This window comes from Apium graveolens, chromosome 9 (assembly GCF_009905375.1).
Source record: "Apium graveolens cultivar Ventura chromosome 9, ASM990537v1, whole genome shotgun sequence".
NCBI classification, from domain to species: Eukaryota; Viridiplantae; Streptophyta; class Magnoliopsida; order Apiales; family Apiaceae; genus Apium; species Apium graveolens.
The window spans coordinates 256,007,722-256,020,383 of NC_133655.1; the positions used below are offsets into that span (position 1 = coordinate 256,007,722).

Here is a 12,662-nt window from a genome sequence, read left to right on the forward strand (position 1 = left end):
TAAAAATAGTCAACAACTACATCTATTTTAGTGGAGGAAGGTACACTGACATGTATGCTTGTTTTTACTGGAGATTGTTGAAATTCATATATATTCTGTTTGGTACTACTTGCTTTGCTCATCTTGTACTTGTACTACTCACTCACCTTCTGATCTCGCATGACAGAATTTCTGTTTTCTTCACTGTCAAGTGGCCCTTCCACATGTAAAACCAAAGTAAATAATTTAAAAGTTTGTATATGGCTATATGCCATTAATCATTTCTTTACATGCAATTGTCCCACACTTCTTTTACGCTTTTGTTTTAAATTCGAAGATATGTAACAAAATATAAGTTTGAATCCATTCCGAAAGATTGAAGATAATTTGTCCCATTTGCGAAGCTGTTTGACTAATCTATGCTGTATACTTGTTAATAAGATTAACATAGGCAATAATTATGATACTGCTAGTAATAGAATTTCGATACCAAACTGATCTCCGAACCAGGATTTGTAAGTTCTTATAAGTTAAAGCTAGGATTTAATTCAGAATCGAAAATAACAACACAATCAAGTATTATGAGACAATATAGCGGTAAAAAATAAGGAAAATGCTAGTGGTATTAAATTGATTTCCAAGAAAATTATAAAATGATATTTGTCAATTTTTTATTGGCAAAAAAAAAATTCTAAATGAAAATGGACTCTCGTACATTTACATTATAATCACTAATAAAATCATTTCAATGACTAGAGTTGGCCAGTTGGCCTTGGGCGGTCCGTGCGGGACGGACTGAACGCAGGTTGAGTTCGTGAAGCATGAACACTGAACCGGTACACATGATTTACGAATCGGGCCAGGCCGGACTCGAATAAAGAAAATAAGACTCGTAATCGATACTGAGATTCACGAGCTCGCGTGCTTGTGCGAGTCATTTTCATTATTTTTAACAATTTTTTTATATTTTTTTTGTACCTGTAACATTACCCAAAATTTTGGTAATAACCCTTATTATCATAATTTGGGGAAAAGGCCCTGAATCTCACGCCCGCTGAAATATGGCCTTTTTTATCACTTGAAAACGCAATATTTTTTTGCGTTTTTAATTTAAACAAAAAACGCATCTATTATTTGCGTTTAATAGTGACATGTGATTTTATTTGCTTATGAAATAATTGTTTTCTGTTTAACTTTGCGTTAAAGGTTCAACGCAAAATTTTTATGCGTTATATTCAGAGGCAACGCATCAGTAGTTTGCGTTTGTTTTGATTCAACAATATAATATAGTGCACTTAGGATTCGAACCCGGGTCAAATATAAATATAATATAATTCAACCTGTGAGATTTTGGACCTTCTTTACCGAAATTGTGAGAATAAGGGCCATAATTCCCAAAATTTAATGTGCGAAAATAAACTCAAATTAGATATCATTACAATTATGTGGCAGAAGGAACACACGACTTTTTGTCCATTTAATTAGTGGCTGGAGTATCCAATTCTTTGTTAAAACATAATTGTATAGTCGAACATGCCATGACCATGACCACTTTCAAATGTAGAGTGCGGGAGGTTTGCCTTTACTCACACTTGCGCAAGTATATAAAAGAAACAGGTAAACTCGAGCAGATAGGTCTAAATAAATTACTAAAAAAAAATTAACCCAATCCAACCGTAATTTTTATCTCATAATCCTGAAACCTTCCCGTCTTTTCGTGCGAGTAAAGAGACATAGAAAATTCAAAATATTTTCGAGCAATATCAGTGGGGTGTGATGGATATCTGGTACTGATCGTTGCCTATTTTTTTGTACATATATTTTGTAAGTGTGCACCTCAAACGTCTACAGGGTGGAGCTTCTAGTTTACACAATAAAATTAAGCACCCGTAATTAAAGTCGTGGTATATATATAAAGCACAGTCAAAAGTTTTGAGAATCAAGAACATAGATATAGATCTTTCTGAATATCAACTTGAATTGTGCAATTTATATATTTAATCGAAACCCGTTGGGAACGAAATAATAAAGCCATGCAGTCCTAGCTCAAATTAAAGCATGCCACAAAAGGTTTGAGAATCGTAGACATCAAAAAAAAATTCATAACATTCTCGTAGCTTCTTCATAATCTCTGATCTGCCTCTCTTAACAATTGCCCCAAGCATCAGATCCATGTGGGTCGGATACAAACCCGACCCGAGTCCTTATGAGTGAATGGTCACGGTCATTATACCCCGGGAACTCAACACCCCCGGTGTAAGATAGCAGACTCCTCAAGTTCACGTTAACGTTAACATTGACGTCAACATTTCCTCTCTGATCACCTCTCTCTCCTCCTGTCAACCCAAGAAAATCTCTAGTCAAACCCTCACTCTTCTGCTGCTTTGTAGCGTAGTTCCCAAGGTAGTCCGGTGACATGCTGGCACTCACGTGGACCCCACCACCGCCACTAGAACCTCCCATGCAGCCAATATCCATGGTGCTCATGGTGGAGGGCATCTGCCCCGGAGAATGTGCCCCCACCGTAGCAGCTTTCTGGAGCAATGCAGTAGCCGAGAGGTGCGCGGAAGATGGCGCATGTCGGAAAGATGACGTCATGAGGCCAGGATCATGGTAGAACAACAATGGTGAAGAAGAAGGCACTTGAAAATCATCATTGCTGTTGAGATTGGTTTGTTCAGCCTTGATGTGTTTGTAGGTAGGGTTAGTAGGGTTTTGGGGAGGTGGGTCCCATGGGTTGAAGGAGACATGGATAGGTGGGTTTTGTGGGAGATGATGATCCTGTGTGTGGGTCCCATTCCCCTGAGTGAAGAAATTAGGGACAGAGAGGAGAGGAAATGGGTAAGTTGATGTTGGGATTGAGGTGGTGTTGGTGTTATTAGCATGAGATGATGGTGACATTAAAATGGGGACATTTGCAGCACAGAGCCTGGCACTTTCTTCTGCTAGAGCATCACAGAATGCTCTGTGTGTAACAAAGCTATCCTTCCTGAATGCACCATCAAAAATTGTAACATGCATTTTGGTTGTTTTTTGTACACACATGGCATGCTTCAAATGTAATCTTGTACTGGAACATATTAGGTACTCTTAAAGCTACATCAATGAAAATAACTTTGGAAAGGTCAAAGTTAAAGTAGACTGATCAATGATGTACAAGACAGAGGGGATGATATCATGAGAGTTGACTGATGTGTGCATGCAAATGCAATGCAAGCTTGTGTTGTGTCATGTGTGTACTGTGTACTACTGCATGCATAGGATATGAATTGTGTGTATCTTGTGCGTGTGTGTGTATCTATAAAAGTTGCAAGTAAATGGCAATTGGAATGGGAAAAAGTGTATGAAAAACTGGAGCTCATGCAAGAATATGACCACAAATACTAGTTAGACGTGAGAATAGATGGGGTAAAGAAAGCAACTCAACGCCAACTCAATTTTTCAGATTTATTAGCTACTATTCATCATGATTAATCTCTGAGCTACACTAGACTTGGCCTCTAAAATAATATCATCATCACATCCTCTCTGATCTCTGAATTAAAAATATAAATAAAAATAAAAATTACCCACAACTCCACAAGTACGTACTCTCCAAGACATCTGACATTTTTCTTAACAGACACCATAGAACCATTATCATATTTTGCTGCATTATCAAGTACTAGTTCTGATAAAAGTGAAGCTATTGCAGACATAGCTGTACACAGTATATGTGACAATAATACAACACATAAAACAAATTTGAAACTTAAATGCATTGAGCTCTCTTCTTTGTTTATGTGTGTTCAAAAGGAGCACTAGTTTACAGGCTCAACTGAACTTACAGATCTTGTTCACTTTCTTCCTTGGCATAAAACACAAATTATAATAGACTCTATTTTAGTGCTCCTTGCTGTAAAAAGCAGTTTTGCAGTTTGTATATGTTTCAGTTTCATTGCATATTTTGCATGCAAGGTCTTTGCACTCCTATGGTATGCAGATAACCTTAAAAAACAAAGAATTACAAACACTACTATAGACTTCAGGCTTAAAGATTTCAAGAAATTGCATAAGATGTCACACATGCACAACAAGTATATGCAACCTTCAAAACTAAGAATTACCAGTACACAAATGTATGACTTGGGAAATTTCAAATTACAAACAGGCATGAACAAGGAAGAGAGACTAATATTAAAGTAAAACTTTAATATAATGTAATTGTTAATACCTGGAGAAGAGGGTCCCACAGTCACATCGATACTCTCTTGTTCCACAGGTTTTAGTGTGAGCCTTCCAATCTGATTGAACAGCATAAATCTTGGAACATTTCTCACACTTCCATTTCTTTTCCCCATGCTTTCTGCAAAAGTGTTTCTTGATTCCTGTGAGATCTCCCAGAGCCCTTGAAGGATGATGATGCACACATGAAGGCTCAGGACACACATAGGCTTTCTTCTTTATCACATCTTTACTATTTCTCTGCTTCAGTTTCCATGGAAGATTATGACCTCTTCTATGAAGCTGCAGATTTTGATCCCTTTGAAACCCTTTGTTGCATATCTCACACACAAACCTATTTGTTGTCATTAGTGTCTTTGGAGATAATGCAATCACTTCTGCATCAGGATCTACATATACATACATAAATATCAATAAATCTTGAACATCTAAAATAACCTTAAGAAAAAATGTACCCAGAAAAGAGATAGAGGGAGAGAGAGAGAGAGAGAGAGAGAGAGAGAGAGAGAGAGAGAGAGAGAGAGAGAGAGAGAGAGAGAGAGAGAGAGAGCGAGAGTACCTGGATTTCCAGGGAGGTTTCTCTTTCTTTTGATTTTCTGCTGTGTAGGTTGATGATCAACATGAGGAGAGAGATTAGAAACAAGTGGATTTAAGCTACTAAAAGAAGATACACAGCTAGCTTCTTCAGACAAAGAATTTGAGTGACTAGTCATATTGGCAACATGAAACATTTGGCTTGCTAGCTGAGAAAAACTAAGAATTTTGCAACTCTCTCTGTATATATAAAAAACTTAAACTAGTTAACTAACTTAAGTGCAAAATAAAGATTTGGAATTATATATAGTGTAACAAACTATTTACCAAGTAAAGGAAAAAAACAAGAAAAAAGAAGAGAGATTCCAGCTAGCTGAGAACAGGTGGCAGTGACCATAAATTTGACTAAAGGGAAAAAACTCGTGAAGGAGAGAAGGGGATGAATATATAATATTCAAAGTCACTATCTAATCATGGTTTGCTTATATGTATAGATTTACTCTGCACAGCATCTCTGCTGTATAGATATAGTTTTGATCTTCTTTAGACTTGCTATATATAACCCCTTTCATGCAACGTTCAACAATATGAAATGGTATAACATTAACATGTACATGCATACATCGAAGAATGGTATTTGTACAGAAGGTGATGATTGCATTGGCAGATTAAGATGTTATTAAAAAATGATAAAAAGGAAAAGCTTAGATAATAGAGAAAGAGACTGTGAGTTGGACATAAGCAAAGAGAGTGAAGAAGAATTGGACCCATTAGAATTATTTTCATGATTATGTGTTATACAAACATTAGTTGTTTAAGTGATTCAAGAATATTTATTTATTTTGTCTCCGACCCTTGGCACTTTCTGTCTTTCTCTTTGTTTTCACCATAAAACACCCAAATGCTAGAAAGGAATGAACTGCTACTAAAGAATGCTTAGGAAGAGGAAAAGGCTAATTATGATTAAAGTCAATTAAAAGTGTTCTATTAGCTACATAGAGAGATTAGTTCCATAAAATTAACTTTTCCTTAATCTCAACTTTTCTCAAATTTTCCATTATTATCCTGACATTGGCAAGCAAAAAACTCATATGATAATGATACTATCTCCTTCCCATTTTAGCTGTCATATTTTTATTTATAAAAGTTAAATTGACTAATTTTTGACCAAATATTAAACATTACTCATATATTATTTCAAAAAACTGAAAATTATATATTAAAGTAGATTAAATCTGCTTTCAGGTGATATAATTTTTTTATTTTGCTCAGTCATAAATTATTAATAAACTTCGGTCAAACTTAAATAAATTTGACTGACACAAATACAAATACAAATGTGACAATTAAAATGAGATGGAGGGAGTACTAATTAACACACCTACTGTGATCAACAATGGAATCAGACTGGAATTGATTTTGTTGCAGCTGTCATTAAAATTTTAAAATATTTAAAAATCAGTGAAAAGAATAAGTGAAAAAATGCATTAACCTAGAGTTTATGATAAGTGTGAGGTCTCACCAAACCGGAAATAAAAATTATATTTGATAATATTTTGTAAACAAGCAAGAAATTGATTTCCCGGTTAAGTTCGACAACTGGAAAATGTGTGGCATGAAATATGCAACAAACCACTAGATACAAGATCTTGCATCTCCACAAGTAGCAATGATGAAGCTATATTCCACACTGTTGTCACATACTGAAAAGTGTGATTAAGCTAGTAATTGTCAAACCGAAAAAGGAAGATTATCTAGTTAAGCAAGTAATTATGAAATGCTGGATTGTATTTGTACGTACTATCTTCACATCACCTGACTCTCCTTTGCATCTCTTTTTGGTATCCATACTCTTCTATTATTTGATTCTTATTCTTTTACCTAGAGGTACTACTAAAATTATTCAATGTACATGATCAAGTGACTGAATTAGTACAAACTAGCCTATGGAATCTTTTAATAACTTTCTTGTTTACAATTATTTTAGGGAGGATTTTCTCCTTTTTGTCTTTCTTTCTTTTTCAAATATTCTCTCAACCCAGCTGTAGGTTACACTAAAGCCTATATATCTGTGTCTGTCTGTATCTATCTATGTATAATTCTTACCACCACCCTGGGGATTTTCGAGTCGGGACGGTTTTATATTTTACATTCTTAATTTCGGATCAATTTTATTGATTTAATTTTTATCAGTTTTACTCTATTTTGGTTCACTTTAATTTATTTCAATTTTTTTGCCCGATTCTAGTATGTATGTATGTATGTATAATTCCTTATTACCACCACCACCACCACGGGAAATTTAAGAATTCAGAATGTGTCTCTCTTTTTCTCCTTGTCATGAACCTTTTTTATATTCCTAACCCAAACTTAAAGTCATACAAGTATATACCATCTTATCCCTTTAATTTCCTCCCACCCAAAATTCCATTTTACAATAATATTGTGGAACTAAATGGCTAAACATGTAATTTAGATGCAAAGAATTCTCTTCTTTACAAAAGACATGCATGTTTTAAAAGTTTAAGTGTATATATGTCACACCTTTTATCTTAATAATTCATAAAGCAAAAATAAGACCACAAATCCACAATCCATGCAAATGATCAAAACATGAGCCTCTTAGCATGCAAAGGGGCCCCATCTATATTTAGGCCGTACATAATATACATGTACACTAATTTACTGCTATATATGAGTTGATTTTTCAAATAATTTACCAAGAGTTATTAGGGGAATCCTATGAGCCTGTAACTCATACAAGAGTTGTTTTTGCTATATTTTGGTTAATTAATCAGAATATACTACTCCTGTACAAGCTTTTGGTTAAAGTTGGCCGATTCTTTTCCTTTTGTGATAAAATGAGTGTGTGTATATTACTGAAGTCTATATTATTATTATTATTATTATTATTATTATTATTATTATTAAATGAATATCCTTGATGACCTAAGTTTAAATAAAAATTTAGTGTATGAAGCTCCTTGGCAGACACTCATCATCCTTCTCCTTGTTGCAGGGATTTGACAGTAACCTGCAATCTTCTTTGCGTCCTTCTTTGATTCACCCACAGACACACACAAACAATTAATTACATTATAAAAGGAAATAATATTCATAAAAAATAAATAACAGTTCTATAAACTCTTGTTGATCCTAATAGATGACCACATTATTCCTTTTGAGGAGCAGAGATATCTGAAGACAATATACGTAATAGTAAATAACAGACACACACTTGATTTACTGAAATGGATAAACTGGAAAAACTACTTTAATTAGAAGTGCATACAGATTACATATAATCAAAAACTAACAGCTATCCAAGACTCCTACAAACTAGGAACTACACTGCTACTTTTCCTCCACTAGACTCCAACAACTCGCCACCTCTTGATGACTTATTCTTCTGAGCGATATACACGCTGCTTATTCATTACATGAAGTGGACTTGGACTACGTTTAGATTACTAAGCCCAGCAAAGCCCAACATACTCTCCCTTAATCTAAACGCATTCCTAGACGATCAGTAAAGCCCAGCTCCTGCAGTATCTTTGACACCGAGTAACTTCCTCATTTTCTCAAACTTCCCCACTGATAACGCCTTTGTGAGAATGTCTGCACGTTGCTCATCAGTTTTAACATGCTTAACGATTATCAATCCTTGCTCCACGCATTCTCTTATAAAGTGATATCGAATATCTATGTGTTTGCTTCTTCCATGGAACACTGGGTTTTTCGCCAAGTCGATAGCTGATCTATTGTCAATGTACAGAGTCACAGGACCAATCTTCACATTACAAATTTGATTGAGAACCCTCTGCAACCATATTCCCTGGCATGCTGCAGCCGTTGCAGCCATAAATTCTGCCTCACAAGAGGATAGGGCGACACAGCGTTGCTTCTGAGAGATCCATGTGATAAGACTTTCATCTAAATAAAACGCCACTCCACCCGTACTTTTCCGGTCATCAACATTCCCGGCTAGATCACTGTCGGAGAATCCTGATAACAGATAATTACCCTGGCCTTGAGTGTATGTTAAACCAAAATTCAAGGTTCCCTTCACATATCGCAAGATCCTCTTTGCTGCATTTAGATGTGTCACTGTTGGACGTTCCATGAACCTGCTAATTACGCCAACTGAATAAGCTAAATCAGGACGGGTGTGCACTAAATAACGTAGACCCCCAACAATAGACTTGAATTCTGTTGGGTTTACTGGTTCGCCATGTTCATCCTTAGTCAGCTGTAGCTTGAATTCCATCGGGTACTTCACTGCATTACAATCTCGCATACCAGATTTCTCGAGCAACTTCTTAGCATACGCAGTTTGCTTAATCTGAATAAAGCCTTGTCCCTGTTCGACTTCCAACCCGAGATAATATGAAAGCTTGCCCAAGTCTGTCATATCAAACTCCTTGCTCATTTGGTCCTTGAATCGCACGATGTTTGTAACAGTGGTACCGGTAATGAGGATATCATCTACGTAGACTCCAATGATCAATGAATCTCTCCCTTCCTTTCGAGTATATACAGCGTGTTCGAAAGGACATTTGACAAAACCTAGACGTTGCAAACATTTATTCAGCTGTGCATACCATGCTCGAGGAGCTTGGCGAAGCCCATACAATGCTTTGAGTAGTCGATACACTTTGTTTTCTTGCCCGGCTTTCACGAAGCCTCGAGGTTGTGAGACATATACTTCCTCCTGCAGTTCCCCATTCAAGAAAGCAGACTTGACATCGAGGTGGTGGACTTCCCAGTTGCATTTGGCTGCTAAAGCAAGAAGTAATCGCACAGTCTCCATTCTTGTTACTGGGGCGAATACTTCTTCATAATCAATACCGTATTTTTGAACGTAGCCCTTTGCAACCAAACGGGCTTTATGTTTGATTACCTCTCCATTTGTATCCTTCTTGAGCTTATAGACCCATTTCAAATCAATGGCGTTGTGGCCTTGTGGTAGGTCTGTTAGCACCCATGTGTCGTTCTTTTCAATGGCTTCAATCTCACTTTGCATTGCATCTCGCCACGATTTTTCTTTAACTGCTTGATCATACGTGACCGGGTCATTAACTCTCAACAGTAGCAGCTCATCTGCTAGTTCCACTATTTCAGTATTATCATATACATCGTGTAATGATCTGTATCTCAGGGGTGCAGTACTTTCAGTACTGGTGGCAGAATTTACGTTGCTAAAACTCGAGCCTGTACTTTCTGAGGTAGGTGTTGTTGTTTTATCTGAAAGACTCGAGTTTGGAGACTCTGGTGTATTATTATCGAATGAAGTGTGGCTGGAGTTTCGAGTGATTTCATTACTGCCAGATTCTTCGTCAATTAGCTCTGTGTCTACCAATGTGAAAGCACCAGTGTTATGTGCAGCACTCTCTGTTGTCGAGTCATTCCATGGCCACTCCTGTTTTTCATCAAACACTACGTCCCGACTTACATTTATTTTTCCTGTAGAAGGGTCGTAAAGGCGATATGCCTTTGTGCCGGGTTCTCTCCCCAAATGCACCATTTGTTTGCTCCGATCATCTAACTTGGCAACTTGTACGCTGGGCACTTTCACGTGGGCAACACAGCCAAAAACTCGTAGGTAGTCGACAAATGGCTTTTTCTGAAACCAGGCCTCATATGGTGTCTTTCTTGTCAAGCTTCTAGTGGGAAGTCTGTTCAATACATATACCGTGTGTCGCACAGCCTCTCCCCACATGATTGAAGGAACATTCATTTCTTTCAACATACTTCGAGCCATAGCAACCACAGTTCTGTTGCGTCTCTCAACAACTCCATTTTGTTGAGGAGAGTATGGTGCGGTATAATGACGTGTAATCCCAGCTTCTTCACAGAATTTAGTAAAAGCACTTGAGCAAAATTCTCCTCCTCGGTCAGTACGCAGCACTTTGATCCCTGGGAATGTGGTTTTTTCAACTAAGGCCTTGAATTTCTTGAACACTGTAAGTGCCTCATCTTTGGTTTTGATCATATAAACCCACATCATGCGAGTAAAGTCATCTACAAGCAATAGGAAATATCTATTTCCAGCTGGGGTAGGAGGGGAAATGGGACCACAAATATCTCCATGTACTAGTGCTAAGGGAACTTGTGCAGAGAAATTTGATTCAGAAGGGAAAGGCTTACGTGTTTGTTTTGAGAGAAGACATCCATTGCACAATTCATTTGGTATTTTCAGCACCGGTAGTCCATTCACCATTCCAGCTTTTGACATGTCCGTCATTGCCTGGTAATTTACATGACCAAAACGTAGATGCCATAGTCTTGTACTATCTTCTGTCTTCGTAAGTAGGCACGCCTTTTCCTTTACTTCTGATATATATATTTTATATAGTCTGTTCGAGGAGCGTTGAACTCTCATTAACAGTCTATGCTTTGTGTCATGGACTCGCAGCTGATCACCATCAATAACTACCTTGTTGCCCTCCTCAGATAGCTGCCCCAGGCTAATTATGTTGCTTCGAAGATTGGGAATGAAGTACACATTTTTAAGTTCCTTCTCTTCACCATTTTTGCAGTGTATCTTTATCGATCCAATCCCCTTTATGTGCACCGTGGAACCGTCTCCGAATTTGACTTGGCCAGTCACTCCCTCGTCTAACTCAGCAAACTTTTCGCGGTGCCCAGTCATATGATTACTTGCACCGTTGTCTAAATACCACATATTTGCTTCGATCTTAGCCTCAATTTCTTTACCCACGTCAGTCACGGCTCGTGAGTCACCAACATGCAGCATCACCGTTTCCCTTGTGTTCTGCTCAATCTCTGCTACTAGTAAGGCTGGCTCTTCATCATTTATCTGTGCCAAGTTGGCCTCTCCTTTTTGTTCTCGATCTCGTTTAGGCTTCCTGCATTCTGCAGCGTAGTGCCCAAGGTTGAGACAATTGTAACATCGAACTCTGCTCCTGTCACGAGTGTTTCGACCATCTTTGCTGCGGTTTTCATAGACTCCACTCTTATTCGTTCTTTTCAACCATTCATCTCTAGTAAGTAGCAGTTTTTTCTCAGTCCCTTCCCGTTTAACCCATTCATCCTCGGTTAACAGGAGCTGTTGGTTATTGTTGTTGTCATCTTGTCCCTTGATTCGTTCTTCATGTGCTTTGAGCGATCCCACGATCTCCTCAACTGACATGGATTCCAGATCACCAAACTGCTCTATCGCTGAAGCGATTTGCAGAAACTTAGCCGGTACAGCTCTCAATAATTTTTTGACTACATACGTTTCCTCCACCGTCTCGCCCAATGCACGAATATTCGTCACCAGGCTGTTCAACCTCATACAGAAATCATCCAATCGGTCTGTTTCTTTCATCATAATTGACTCAAATTCTGCTTTAAGCGTCTGAGCTCGTGCCTTCTTGACCTTGTCAGCTCCCAAACATAACGTCTTAATGGCCTCCCATGCTTCTTTGGAGGTCTTCTTTGTGGCCAGAGACAACAGAAGATCTTCAGGTATACCCTGATAAATTATGGCCAAAACTCTCTTGTCCATCTTTTCTTCAATGGCAGCTTTGGGATCCTTTGGTTCAATGGCTTCCCATACTCCATGCGCTTGCATGAACACAGTCATTTTCAGCGCCCAAGCAGTATAGTTGGTTTTTGAGAGCATTGGGTAGCTCAGCCCGAATGAGGAGGATGCCTCTTTAGATTTGCTGGGTTCCATGATCGATCTGCTGTGTTGGATGTTGAAGACTCAAAGCTCTGATACCAAATGAAGACAATATACGTAATAGTAAATAACAGACACACACTTGATTTACTGAAATGGATAAACTCGAAAAACTACTTTAATTAGAAGTGCATACAGATTACATATAATCAAAAACTAACAGCTATCCAAGACTCCTACAAACTAGGAACTACACTGCTACTTTTCCTCCACTAGACTCCAACAACTCGCCACC

The 12,662-nt window shown here is 37.7% G+C and overlaps 1 protein-coding gene across 1 annotated transcript; it reads right to left on the reverse strand.

Moving 5' to 3' along the window:
* Positions 1-1,927: 1,927 nt before the first annotated feature.
* On the reverse strand, positions 1,928-5,355 carry LOC141682615 (protein indeterminate-domain 12-like). The gene is made up of 3 exons (XM_074487319.1): positions 4,763-5,355; positions 4,193-4,592; positions 1,928-2,968 (listed from the first exon to the last, which is right to left on the reverse strand). Exons 1-3 carry the CDS (start codon positions 4,932-4,934, stop codon positions 2,125-2,127), a joined length of 1,416 nt encoding a protein of 471 aa, XP_074343420.1. The 5' UTR covers positions 4,935-5,355; the 3' UTR covers positions 1,928-2,124.
* Positions 5,356-12,662: the final 7,307 nt, after the last annotated feature.